The 15,283-nt window shown below is 38.8% G+C and overlaps 1 protein-coding gene across 1 annotated transcript in view; it reads right to left on the bottom strand.

Moving 5' to 3' along the window:
* Positions 1 to 15,283, bottom strand: part of Fam81b (family with sequence similarity 81 member B) — a 75,263-nt gene that overhangs the window by 17,104 nt on the left and 42,876 nt on the right. The window contains exon 7 of the mRNA XM_059276584.1: positions 11,151 to 11,257. Coding sequence (XP_059132567.1) covers positions 11,151 to 11,257 — 107 coding nt within the window. The remainder of the gene's footprint in view (positions 1 to 11,150; positions 11,258 to 15,283) is intronic.

Here is a 15,283-nt window from a genome sequence, read left to right as displayed (position 1 = left end):
TTCCCATCTTACTGCAGGAGGAAGCTTCTCTGAATGAGGCATTGATCTATGGGTAGCAGAATGCCTTTCAGAGACATTTTATTGCTATGTTCCTTTAGCAGAATAGTAGTATTTGGTTTGTGGGGAACTTATTTTGAATGGAATATTTCCCCTCATTTCTTTCTCAGAGAGTAGCCTATTTGTGTAGATGAAGGCTAGTTTATTTTTATTTTTATTTTTTTTATTTTTATTTTTATTTTTTTAAAGTACATACTGACTCTGTATCTTGCAACAACCTTTCTGTAAGTGTTTACTACAAGATCCAAGGGTTTTCTAGTGGACTCAATAGTTTTCTGAAGTAAAGACTCCTGCCCTTGTAAGTTGGGATGGTTTGATTCCTTCCCGCTCAATTGTTGTCCTTTTGTGTGTCTCTTTTTTTTTCTGGTGTTGCAGCTAAAACTGTGAACACTATGTCAAGTAAGGCAGGGAGAATGGATAAACATCCTTGATCATTTCAGATTTTAGAGAAAATGTTCTCATTTGTCTCCATTTGATATAATGTGGGCTACAGGTTTGCTTTATGTAGCCTTTATTATTTTGAGGTATGTTCCATCTGTTCCTACCGTATCCAGAACTTTTATCATAGAGGCATGTTGAACTGTGTCAAATGCCCTTTTAGCACCAGTTGAAATAATTGTGTGGTTTCTGTCTTTGGGACTATTGTATTATATAAATTGACTTAAATGTGTTGAACCAACCTTGTCTTTCTGGGATGAAGCCCACTTGGTCACAAGGTGTAACCTTTTTGATGTGTTTCTGAATTCTGTTTACAAATGTTTTGTTAAGAATTTTTGCATCAGCCAGGCGGTGGTGGCGCACGCCTTTAGTCCCAGCACTCGGGAGGCAGAGCCAGGCGGATCTCTGTGAGTTCAAGGCCAGCCTGGGCTACCAAGCAAGTTCCAGGAAAGGCGCAAAACTACACAGAGAAACCCTGTCTTGAAAAAAACAAACAAACAAACAAAAAAAACAAAAAAAAAAAAGAATTTTTGCATCTATATTCATCAAAAAATTTGGTCTGGGTTCCTGGGTTCCCTGCTAACCTAAGGGCTGTTCCTGTCAGGGAAACAAATAGGCTGATGGTGGATCCACACTTCTCCTTCTGTTCCTTCAGATCTACTCCCCAGTTTTATCCTCAGCTCTATAGCAGCAAACCTGATGTGGTCTCTCTTTCTTCTCTGGCCCACCCACAGCAGATCACAAAGATCTTCTTTCCCTTCTATCAACTCATTCCATTATCCCAGCCTCCTACACCAGCAGGCATTCACAGGGAATATATCTGCTACGCAGGCTAGGGAAATAGGTAAGCCAAATGAGGACCTTCACCACTCCCTCCTCCCCTCCAAACCCAATCCCCCAGGCTCATTCCTAGCTCTGCAACAGAACACTAGGTACACCTTCTTGTCTCCCTCCCCACATCTCCTGTGGATCCCACAGATCATCCCCTCCTAACCTCCCTCCAACTTGTTGCTCTATCTTACCCCCCAACTCATGCAGGCACTCCCTGCTAACACATAGGCCACATAGAAAACCAGGTAGGCTGCCTGAAGATCTTCTCTTCTCTCTCTACTTCCCCAGATCTAATACCTCAGTCTCATTCCCAGCACTGCAGCAGAACACCTGTGGCAGACTTCCCTGCACCTCTGTCCCATCTCCTGTGGATCCCACAGGTCATCCCCTTCTAACCTCCCTCCCCCCACTCATTGCTTTGTTCCAGACCCCAATCCCAGACCTCCTGCTCTCCCAAGGACTTCTCCTTCTCCTTCCACGGATCAAGTAGGGTGATAGTTGATCAACTCTGCTCCTTTTGCTCCTCCAAATCTAATCCCCCCAGTCTCATCCTCAGCTCTATAGCAGAAGACCTGCTTTGGTCTCCTGTCCCTCTCTGACCCCATCTCCAATGGATCACAAAGACCTTTTCCTCCAACCTTGCTTCCCCCAGCTCATCCCTCTATCCAAGCCTCAAACACAAAAGGTACTATGTTTGAACACATCAGTTGAGCAGGCCAGGAAAATAGGCAACACACAGGCATCACAGGGAAGAAGCAGAAACCAAGAAACACTCATACAACAAAGACAAATCTAGAAATCAGCAACTAGACCTTTAATCATCTCAAACCCAGCTGCCTAACTGCCAGCATAAAAACACAATCAATAACAGTTAGGGCAATTTTTCTCCACTAGAGCCCAGCTATCCTACCAAAGCAGGCCCTGAATAGTCCACCATAGCTGAAGCACAAGAAAAAGACCTTAAAACCAACCATATGAAGATGATAGAGGTCCTTAAAGAGGAAATAAATATACCCCTTTAAAAAAATACAGGAAAACTTAACAAATAATTGGAGGAAATCCAAGAAAACACAAACATTGGAGAGAATAAAGTCATTCAAGACCTAAAAATGGGAATAGAATTAATAAAACACAAACTGAGGGATTTCTGGAAATGAAAATTTAGGAATTTGAACAGGAAACATAGAAGCAAGTTTCACCAACAAAAAACAAGAGATGGAAGAGAGAGTCTCAAGCATTAAAGATATGACAAAAGAAATGGGTACATTGGTCAAAGAAAATATTAAAGAACACATCAAAAAGATTATCCACCATTATCAACTAGTCTTCATCCTAGAGATACAGCATGGTTCAATATATGAAAATCAGTACATGTAATCCATCAGATAAACAAAGTGAAAGAAAAAAATAAACCACATGATCATGTCATTAGATGCAGAAAAGGCCTTTCACCAATGCCACTTCATAACAAAAGTATTGGACACATTAAGGATACAGGAGGTATACTTGAACATAATAAAGGTAGTTTATAGCAAGTCAGTTGCCTATATGAAATTAAATAGAAACTTATAGCAATTCTACTAAAATCAGGAATAAGACAAGGTTATTTACTCTCTCCATATCTATTCAATATAGTATTTAAACTTTTAGCTAGAGCAAAAGACAAGTGAAGGAGATTAATGGGATATAAATGGGAAAAGAAGAAGTCAAAGTACTTTTATTTGCAGATGATATGATAAGTGACTCTAAAAATTCCACTGGGACACTCCTACAGCTGATAAACACTTTCAGCAAAGTAGCTGGATACAAGACTAACTCACAAAAATCAGTTGCTTTCCCATATACAAATGACAAAGGGACTGAGAAAGAAATCAAGGAAACAACACCTTTCATAATAGCCTCAAATAATATAAAATATCTCGGAGTCAGTAAAAATAACATTCTTTTGATCTCTAATTTTACTAATTTGCATTTTCTACTTTTTCTTTTTGTCAGATTTACTAAGGGTTTGTCTATTTTACTAAATTTTTCAAAGAACCAACTCCTTGGTTGAGTTTGTGTATTGTTCTCTTAATGTGGTTGATGTATTGTATACCCGAATAAACTTATCTGGGGGTCAGAGAACAGAACAGCCACTGTATTAAACATAGGTTTAGGCAGTGGTAACATACGCCTTTAATCCTAGCATTCCAGAGGCAGAGATCCGTCTGAATCTCTGTGAGTTCAAAGCCACACTGGAAACAGCCAGGCATTGTGACACATGCCTTGAATCCCAGGAAGTGATGGCAGGAAGCAGAAAGGTATATAGGCATGAGGACCAGGAACTACAGCCTTTTTTTTTTTAAAGCTTTTAGCTTTTAACAGCAGTTCAGCTGAGGTCCATTTGGATGAGGATTCAGAGGTTTTCAGTCTGAGGAAACAAGATCAGCTGAGGAATTGGCAAGGTGAGGTTGGATGTGGCTTGTTCTGGTTCTCTGATCATTCAGCGTTGACCCCAATACCTGGCTCCAAGGTTATTTTTATTAATAAGACCTTTTAGAAATTCATGCTACATCTTAATCTCAATTTCATCTCTAATTTTTATTATTTCTTGCTGTCTACTGTGTTTGTTTTTCAAGAGTTTTGAGGTGTATTATTAGGTTATGTGATTTTTTTTAATATGAACACATATTGCTATACACTTTCTTTTGGGACTGCTTTGGCTGCATCCTAGAGCTTCTGATAGCATGCATTTTCTGTTTATTTGTCTCTAGGAATTTTTAAATTTCCTCTCTGATTTCTTGGATTACCCAAAGTGTGTTGTTTATTCTACAAATATTTTTGTGGTTTCTGTAATTTTTCTTATTGCTGACTTCTAGTTTTATTGTATTATGGTCTGGTAGGAAAAAAGGAATTATCTCAGGGTTTTTTTTTTTTTTTTGTAAATTTATTTTGAAACTAAAAATTTCTGTGTAGCAAAGGGAACAATAAACAGAGTTAATAGATGGCCCAAAGAATAGGAGGAAATCTTCATCAGCTACATTTCAGACAAGGGGCTAATATTGAGATTTTACAATGAATGGCAGGAATTAAATACCAAGGAAATGAAACTGTCAAACAACAAATAGGCAAATTAGCTAAATAAACAGGTTTTTTTAAAAAAAGAAATACAAATGGTCGGTAGCTATTTTTAATATATTCAATATCCCTAGCCATTAGGGATGGCTATCAGCAATAAATCTGACAACAAATATTGGAGAGGACATGGAGAGAAAAGAACCTTTATTTACTGTTGGTGGAGGGTACAAATTAATACAGCCATTGTGGAAATCAGTTTGTCAATTTCTTAAAAAATTAAAAACAGGACTACCATATGACCAAGTCCTGGGCATATCCAGAGAATGCCATACTCTGTCATAAGACATCGGCATCCTCTTGTTTAAGGCTGCTTTATTCATTATAGCAAAGACTTGCAATCAGTCAACTTGTCTTTAACAGATAAATGGATAATGAAAACTTGGTATTTATGTAAAATGGAATGCTACTGAGCTCTAAAAAAATGAAGTTAAAATTTTTGTAGGAAGACTAATGGACTTAGAATGTATGTTATTAAGCAAGGTCACATGATCTCAGAAAGAAACTGCATGTTCTCTCTCATATGCAAAATTTAACCAATGGTATATGCATATATGTAAACAAATGTACATGTGGGTGCAGTATAATAGAAAGAAAGAAGAACAAGAATGTAAATATAAGGGTGATGAAGAAGGACAAGATTCAGGTAATGGACACAAGTTATGAAAGACTGTATAAAGCTCATTGTTTTTCTAGTTTTGATTCTGTCATGGAACTTTTGGTTCTGGTAGTAGATAAATGCATAAAGTATATTTAGTAGTGAAAGTACAAAATTTAATGTGAAGTTCTACAGTGTCTGTTCCCAATGCCTATTCTAACTATATAAAAGTCCACTGAGATGTATAGACTTTGGGTCTGGTTAATTTTGGTATGTGACATCTTTATTTATTTGCAAACCTTTTTAATAAGGTTTATAAAATACAAATGGACAGAAAAAAACTTGTCAAGCTATTTAGAAACCTAATATGCTTTTACTTTCATCTTCTTTTTTCTGTCTGGGGGAAGTAATTAATTGTTATGGTTTACAGGGACAGTAAGTCCCAGGTAATCAATAATCTTACAACTGAGAACTGGGACTTTAGGCTGACTTTTGCTTGTAATGAATGTTAGCATTTGTTCCCTTATCACATATACAGTATGAATGTCTATCTGAACAAGAAAACAAAAACTATGCCCAAGTAGCATCTTCTAGAAGGGTGTGTTGCTAGTTGAAATTCTGAAATTAAAATAAAGCCAAAAACACAATTACTATTGTGACCTCTTTATTAAAAGGCCAGCCTTCAACTGGAGAATGACTTTCCTGTTAACACTGGAAATCAGACTCCATCTGTTGGTAATATATTAAAACAGAACAGCATTTTAAAAAGCATTTTCCTTCAAAGATAAAGTAAAATAAGTTTGTATAAATTTTTGCTTAGAGTTTTCTCTAACATCATGAATATGATTTGCCCTAATTCTGTAGATTATTGAACTAATAGTTAAAAATTGCAATATCATTAATTCATGTGTATGATATTTACAAAATTTAGTTACCATATCATCTAGACTACTGGATTTGGGAGTAGTTCAACTGTAAGTAGATAGAGAGAGAGATAGAGAGATGGTGGATAGATAGATATACCATAGATAGGTAGATGTGTATAGAGATAGACAGACAGACAAACAGACAGATAGATGATAGATTATAGATAGATAGACAGACAGACAATAGGTAGGTTGGTAGGTAGATGGCCCTTTTAAATTTTTTCTTAAAAGACAAAAGTCAGACTTTTAGATATAGCCAGAGTCCTCAGTAGGACAATGCGAGCTACTCATTTTGTTCTTGTTTAATTTTTATGTAGATGAAACAAAGGCTAACTCTCACTAGGAAGACTTAATTGGAAACTGAAGGTACAGCAGTGGCCAGCCAGAGCTGTGGTGAGGTCAGTGGTGCAGATGCCTTGGTTATGGTTGGCACATAGCTCTGTTCTGAGTCAGTGTTACCAGGGCCACTAACACCCCAAATGCAATGTTTTGCAATGTCTTTCCCTAAACAATTCATTGAATCATTGAATGAACGTTTTTAGAAGATTTAAAGGTTTTTTTTTTTTTTTTTTTTTTTTTTTTTGGTTTTTCGCGACAGGGTTTCTCTGTGTAGCTTTGATGCCTTTCCTGGATCTTGCTCTGTAGACCAGGCTGGCCTCGAACTCACAGAGATCCACCTGGCTCTGCCTCCCGAGTGCTGGGATTAAAGGCATGCGCCACCACTGCCTGGCAAAGTTTTTTTTAAAACTCAGACTGTGGCTTTGACAAATTGAATTTAAAAAATTAAAAAGAAAGAAAAGAGAAGAAAAAAAAGCAATGGATTGTTGTCAACTTACAAACGTAGAAGATACTTTCACTTTTTGTAATTATATTTTTTACATGTGTATGGTAGACTATGTGCTATTTCTTTGAAGACTGAGTCAGTTTTGAACCTCATGTCAGAAGTGAGAAATTAATTCTAACGAATATATTTTTTCTTCTTAGTTCATTCCTTTAAGTACAGTTCCCTTAAACTAATTTATGTTAAGAGGCAGGGATGTGTTACTAGGTTATCCCTCTAGTGTGTATAAGGTCCTGGGTTTGATCTCCAGCACTGGACCAAATAAACAAACAAAAAACTAAATCAATGTTTTAGAGGCATCATGTACTGATAGTAACTTTGGAGTTAGACACTACTTGTGTGATTTGGGGTGACTACTTCATCACAGTAATTCAAAATGTCCTGTCCTTTTTTTTTTTTTTTTTTTTTTTTTTTTTTTGGTTTTTTGAGACAGGGTTTCTCTGTGTAGCTTTGTGCCTTTCCTGGAACTCACTTGGTAGCCCAGGATTGCCTTGAACACACAGAGATCCACCTGCCTCTGCCTCCCGAGTGCTGAGATTAAAGGCGTGTGCCACCACCACCTGGCCAAAATGTCCTGTCTTTTGAGTAGTGATAAGACTTGCCATGAAGGGCTGGGTATGCTGCGAGTCTTGAGGGCCTAGGGCCTGATAGGTTTCTGTAAAGAAGTACTATGTTTTTTATGTCTGTCTATGTCATTCGACACTGTTTGACTCTTGTTTTACCTGTGTTTAGCTTTTCATTTACCTATGCTTTCTTCCCACCTGTATGTGTCTAGGATAAGTTACACATATAGTTCTCAAGCTCCCCCATTCATTCATTGGCTTCCTTTTGTGTTTGAATATGTGGTGTGCTAAGTAAACAAAGATGGGTGTCACACAGTCCTGTTTTGGAAACTTTTCAATTTTCTACCACGACACCATTTTTGAAGTTTGGTGATGAGACTGGACTTCATGCTTTTACATCACTGACCTAATGGCCTTTTCTTTTCTTACAAATCGCTGTCTGTTAAGCAGTGAGAACTATTCAGAGAGTGACTGCCCCTGACAAACGGTATTAAAAGATGGCTGCTTCTCATGATGGGTATAGTTTTGCCATATAAGCATTAAATTGTTCACTAGGGATATTTCTTAGCTGAACAGCTGACTAAGCTGCCTTAGGAAGGAGGTAGCTCCAGGGGAACTCCCATGGCCATGTCTACTGTTAGATCTAGTAATAGGTGGCAACATGGTAGGCATCACCAGGAAGCCCACACACAACATGGAGGCTTCTAAGTTCAATTAAAATATGTTCAACTGACAGAAAAATTGGTTATAGTCTCTAAATGTGAAGTTGCTTATTTAAATTTAGCCTTAAGGTCACTAAAATATTTTTATTGAAGCCACGTCCCTTGTTCAGAGACATTGCTTCTTTTAAAGAGAGAAAAGCAAAATCCACACATAATTCACTCAAAATGTAAATGCATATGTCTCAGCATTCTAACATCAGCAGTGCACTGCATGCTTTTGGAAAGCTGCAGAAGTACTTCCTGTTGTTTAAAAGCAGCTTTGGCAGATGCTAAAATCTAACACGAAAGGGTAAAGCAGAGATACTGTGAACAGCCAGCCCACCTTACTTTGCGTTTATTCGAAAGCGTTTGTAACATACACCTCAGTCAAAATGATAACAGCCCTAATGGGAAGGAACCCTGTGAGTTGCTAAGAACATGATTTTAAAATTTTGATGCAAAATCTGACAATTAAGAGTAGTCAAATCACAGAAAAGGAAACTCAAACACTGAAGAGGATGCACATTAAAAACACACACTTTTTTTCATCTGGTAGGCAGCAAACATTACAAGGGAAGCATGCCTGGTTCTGATGAGAACATGTGGAAAGACTTCTGTGTACACTGCTCATAAAATACTGTTTAAGACAGAAACTTATAACCAGTTGCCTGTGTACAAGTTCACTCAGTTGTATAGACTTCGGGTCTGCTTAACTTCACTGTATGCTGTTTTTTTATTTGCAAGTTCCTTATAATAAAGTTTTGGGTTTTTTTACATTTTTTTGACCTAGAAAATATTATTTTACCATGCAAATTAAATCTTAAAGTTAATGTGCAAAGTAATAGGCTTTACTATGGCATTTTTGTACTTAAATGTCATTATATTTTTGGTTTTTGTTTTTGTTTTGGTTTTGGTTTTACAAGACAGGGTTTCTCTGTGTAAGCCTGGCTGTCCTGGAACTTGCTCTGTAGACCAGGCTGGCCTCAAACTCAAGAGATCCATCTGCCTCTGCCTTCCGAGTGCTGGAATTAAAGGCGTGCTCTTCTTATTTATGCCTGTCCTTCACTCTTCTTCCCCTCCTCTTTATGGTCTCTTTCCTCCATCCAAACGGTCTTCCTTCTGCTGTCACAGCACCGGATTCCATTATCTCCTCTCTCTTTCCACACCCAAACACCTTTTCCTCCTTATCATTGTTCCCTTCCTATTTCCTGACCTGAACAGCACACACACACACACACATGAACACACACACACACACACACACACACACACACACACACACATGAACGCATGTACATACACACACTCTCACACACACTCTCACACACACACACACTCTCACACACTTACACATACACTCACACATGCACACACATGAACACACAAACACTCACATACACACACTAACACATGCATACATACACTCACACACACCAACACACCCACACAGATATATTCTCACACACGTGTGCACACACAGATTTTGCATAGGACAGAAAATATGCAATGTTTGTCTTTCTGTGTGTGGCTTATTGCACTTAACATAATCATCTCCCATTCCACTTCCCCATAAATTTCATGATTTCATTTTTTCTTTACAACCGAAAGAAATTTCACTGTGCATGCACTATATTTTCTTTATCCTTCATGTATTAATGGAGATCTAGTCTCATTCCATTTTTTAACTGTTGTGAAGAGAGCAGTGATAACCACGAGCATGTAAGCATTCCTGTGTATCTTGACTGAGTACCCTTTAGGTGTATATACTCAAAAGTGGTATAGCAGGTCATAGGATACTTCTATTTTTAGTGTTTTCAGGGACCTCCATGCTAACTTCCATAGTGGCTACAAAAGTTCACAGTTTAAATTGTAGATATAGAAGTGTTTGCACTTTCACTTTTCCTTTGAATATTTTTCTTTTCCTTAATCTGAAAGTAAAGGGATTAGATCAACCACATAGCTGCTTACCGAGTAGTCTCATTGGATGGGAGCTTCCAAATCTGAAAACATCATAAATTTGAAGAAATGGATATTCTCCCTTTACTTGAGAAATCTCTGTATCCAAGTTTTAGCAATAACTCACTTATCATCATTTTTAGGGTACACACATTTCCTTTTTAATATGGTGAAAGTAAAGTGCATTCATATTATGGCACATTATACTTTCCTAGCTTTGATTTGGAGGTACAAAATACCATGGTGTCTCTTATGGTCAGTGGGATATGGAGAATGGAGAAACATGGTATTTTCAGGTAGTTTGGGACAGAAAGGGAAAAGAACAAGGTACAAAGAATGGTAAGATCAGAGTATCCATGTAACTAGAATTTTCCTTTGTGCTACATTCCTGGGACACAATGGTCATTTAAACAAGAAAGGGAGCCTTGAGAATGATGGCAGTCATTCAAACACTTTTTAATCCTCTTTATTACTTTCTCCTTCAAGTAGGGGAAAATTCAGTTTGGAAGGGGTAAAGACCAGTTTCAGAAAGGGCAATGTAAAGTAGCAACTGCAATGGAGGAAGCATAAATAAACCAAAATTGTTTTAAAGCACATCAGATAATCTTTCACAATCAATTTGTGTCCAGTAAAACCTTACATTGATATATTTATTATAATATTGGTAGAAAATTAAAATTAAGTTCTAGGAAGTGTTAGAGTGAGTTTTGCATATCAGCCGGAATGCAAAGAAAACAGCAAAATTAATATTCATGGACTGTTGAGATGACTCAGTTGATAAAAGTGTTTGGCACCAAGCCTGATGACCCAAGTTGACCCCTAGGACCCACATGATGAAAGGAGAGAATCAATCCTATGATTTCCATGTACACCTTCATAAATAAATAACTGTAATAATTTGAAATTTAAATAATTTAATTATGTTAAAATTAAAATTCACATTTATTCTCTTATGAACATTGTATAAATTACCTTAGTGTGGAATGTCTGCTGAGTTGATTTGCTACTTTATTTCTTGTCCAGGCTCAAATTCCTGGAATAGGTTTTATTTATTGCCAGTAATTTTATTATACAAAACTTTTTGAAATTCACTGAACAGAATTAAAAAATCATCTATTTACTTACTTGAATTCCAAGAGGTTCATTTCATGTCGATAATCTCCCTGGACTATCTTTAAGTTTGAGGTGTGCTCTGAAGTAGATGCCTCTATCTTTCCTAAGAGCTGTGTTACCTAGGGAAGAACAAGATGTCTGTGTGTGGGAGCAAAGCCAACAGCCTGCATGCACACATGCATGCACACACCATTTCTTTCTAAAGAAGCCTAGATCTCATCTAAATTAGAAAATGATTCACTTGCCAGGAGACCCAGTCAGTCACCCTCAGACCTGCCACACCTCTATTGCCCAGACCCAGTTCTCAGGGTAGTTCTTAGCACTGCAATAGAACAACAGCTACGGCTCCCCCACCACCACCCATGCCTCCTGTGGATCCCACAAACCATCTCTCCCTGCCCTTCTCACCACCATCCCCCAATTCCCTGCTCAACCACAAGCCACGCCTGCCAGAAGACCAAGTAGGCTGCCCTTGTAGCTTCTCCACTCCTCTGTTATCCAAGACCCGATTCCCAGGGTTGCCCCTTGTACTGGAACAGAACATCACTAGCAACTTCCCCTTTCCTCTGTCCATGCCCCACGTACATCCCTTGGACCATCTCTCCACATCCTCCCCTTCCCACAGCTTCCAACACCAGCAAACAGCCCCACTGCCCCATAGAATATTATTTTAAGATGTGTTACAATTGTTTATGCTGTGGAACATTTGTTTTAATGATGCAAAGATGTGTTGCATTCTTTTATGCTGCATTTGTTTAACTCTGTAAAGCTGTGTTACTGTGCCTGTCTAAAATACCTGATGGTCTAATAAAGAGCTGAATGATCAATAGCAAGGAGGAGAAAGGATAGGTGGGGCTGGCAGAGAGAGAATAAATAGGAGGAGAAATCTGAGAGAAAAGAAGATCAAGAGAGAAGGGGAGGAGAACATCAGGGACCAGCCACCCAGCTACATAACCAGCCATGGAATAAGAGTGAAAGTAAGGTATACTGAAGTATACCTTAATCTGAAAGTAAAGGGATTAGATAAAACACCCAGAGGCAAAATATAGATGGGATAATTTAAAGTTAAGAAAAGCTGACTAGAAACAAGCCAAGCTAAGGCTGGGTATTTATAAGTAAGAATAAGCCTCTGTGTGCAATTTATTTGGGAGCTGGGTGGTGAGAGCCCCAAAAGAGTAAAAGAGAAAAAACAACTACACCCCTCACCCCGTGAACATACCAACAGAGAGCCAAGTAAAACAGGCACAACACTCAGCCAACATACTCTCTGAAAATCCAGATGAAACAGAAGCCAAGGAATAAAACTCTCACCCAACTAAGACAAACCTAGAAGTCAGCACCAGATCTATAATTACCCCAAACCCAGATGCCTAGACACTACTAGCATTCAGATCCACTCCTTGGGGACCTGGCTAATATGCAGGCAATACCTTGGCCCACTCAGAGTCCTAACAACATCAAGAGCTCATTGCTATGTGGTCTCTCTGCGCATTTGCGAAGTTCCCTCATAAAAGGTGAGGCCCTGCCCACCTCTCTCTTCTTCTCTCCTCAACACTCCCTGTTCTCTCTCTCCTCTCTCTCTCTCTCTCTCTCTCTCTCTCTCTCTCTCTCTCTCTCCCCCTGGGGTGGCTGTCTATGCAGCTAGCAAGTAAGTCTTTGTCACTTTCAATCACTAACTCAGGTAAAATTTATCCTTCTCAGAGCTCTGATGCTGTTTGACAACGCTTCTGCTCATTCACTTATCCTTCTCAGATCTGATAATGTTTGATGACCAGAGACCTTTAGATTTGCCAGTTAACAGCTCTCTCCCTCCTCCACATTAGAGAGGGTATGGAATCTTCCCAGCCGTTTGCTATGACATCAAGATACAAATCTGTTCCAGTTGTTTTACAAACTTGCAGATACCCACACAGGTCCACCCCCCCCCACGAGACTCATGTCAAGACAAACCCTCAGGGGGTCCTCCAGATACACCAGCCCCTGTACCAGCTCCAAGGATGACAACTGGGTGAATATTGGCAGGTTAACTTCACCCACATGCCTACTCATAAAATCTCCATTATCTCCAATTTTGTTGACACTTTTACAGGATGAATAGAGGCAATTTCCACCTCCAGAGAAACAGCAGATGTGATGACTCAGGTACTCCTGAAGAATACATCATCCCTAAATTTGGTGTGCCATCTCCCCAAGCTCCTGGGACTTCATTGTTGATACCACCTCTCCAGGCTCAAGTGGGCACCTACCCAGCAACCAGAATCTGGTTTACAAGGTGTTCCAATGAAAGGCATATCTGCTCTCATGTCTCACTCATTCACCCTTGCCTCTTCTGTACAACCAGGGAACTTCTCTGTTCCATGCTTTCTGGCAGTTATCACTCTTCCCATAACTAGCCCCACTCACGGAACCAATGATAACAATCTATTTTTTTCTCCTAGGAATCTGCATTCTCTCCCTCAAGGAAGAGATGCCTGAGGTCTCCATGATGACAGCTAATTGAATGCTCCTTCACTCACACTTCCCACTGTGCATGACCCTGATTCCCAACTTCCCCCTCTCCACTTCATCCCAAACTAGCAGGAAGCAGTCTTGAGAATTTGGCACCCCTCATTCCTGCCATCCATAACTTACCCTTTTTATAATGATCAAAAGGGAGGAATGTTAACATTCAGACCTGCCCCTTGGAGGCCTGGCCAATATGCAGGCAATACCTTGGCCTGCTCAGGGCCCTGACAACATCATGTGCTCATTGCTACATGGTCTCTCTGTGCATGCACAAAGTCCCCTCATAAAAAGTGGGCCCATGCTCACCTTCTCTCTTTTCTCTCTTTAGCCCCCTGCCTGTTCTCTTTCCCTCTCTTTCTCCCTCCTTCTCTCTCTCTCTCTCTCTCTCTCTCTCTCTCTCTCTCTCTCTCTTCCTCTCTTTCTTTAGCTTCCCATGAGGCAGCTCTGTGCTCCCTTTTCCTCTCCTCTCTCCCTTCCCTCTTCACTACTAATAAAACTCTCCATATGAACACCATCTGCACGGTGTGAGTGACTTTCTGCTGTGCGCCTTGGCTCTACTCACCATGGCTTCTTGCCTTGCCCTTTTTATAATATAATAGACACCAGTGTAAGAACAGTCAATAACAGCCAGGGTAGTATGTCTCCACCAGAGTTCAGCTATCCCACCACAACAGGCCCTGAATATTCCAACATAGCTGAAGCCCAAGAAAAAGACCTTAAAATCAACTATGATAGTTTTTACCAAGATGGTTTTAACCAAGATGATAGAGGTCCTTAAAGAGGAAATGAATAAACCCCTTAAAGGAATCCAGGAAAACAGAAACAAGCAATTGGAGGAAATGAATAAATCTCTTTTAAAAAGTCAAGAAAAACAAACAAATGCAAGTGTTCAAGACTTGAAAATGAAAATAGAAACAATAAAGAAAACAGAAAATGAAGAAGTCCTGGAAATGAAAAATTTAAGAATGTGAACAGGAACCATAGATGCAAGCTTCACCAATAGAATATAAGAAATAGAAGAGAAAAATCTCAAGCATTGAAGATATGATAGAATAAATGCATATATCAGTAAAAGAAAATATTAAATCTAAAAAACTCCTGACACAAACATCTAGGAAATCTGGAACACCACGAAAAGACCAACTCTACAAATAATAGGAATAGAGGAAGAAGAATTCCAGCTCAAAGACCCTGAAAATATTTTCAACAAAATAGTAGAAGAAAAGTTTCCTAACCCAAAGAAGGGAATTCCTATAAAGGCACAAGAAGCATATATAATACCAAATAGATTGAAGTAGAAAAGAAAGTCCCCTTGCCACATAGTAATCAAAACACTAATCATACAGAACAAAGAAAGAATATTAAAAACTGCAAAGGAAAAAGACCAAGTAACATATAAAGGCAGACCTATTAGAATTACATCTGGTTTTTAAATGTAGACTCTAAAAGCCAGAAGGGCTTAGGAAGACATGCTGCAGACTCTGAGAGACCACAGATGACAGCCCAGACTACTATACCCAGTAAAACTTTCAATCACTATAAATGGAGAAAATAAGATATTCTATAAGTCAGATTAAAAAATATCTGTCTACAAATCCAGTCCTACAGAAGATGTTATAAGGAAAAAATCCAAATCAAGG

This window comes from Peromyscus eremicus, chromosome 11 (assembly GCF_949786415.1).
Source record: "Peromyscus eremicus chromosome 11, PerEre_H2_v1, whole genome shotgun sequence".
In the NCBI taxonomy this organism is placed as follows: Eukaryota; Metazoa; Chordata; class Mammalia; order Rodentia; family Cricetidae; genus Peromyscus; species Peromyscus eremicus.
This window is presented reverse-complemented; position numbering and strand designations above follow the sequence as displayed.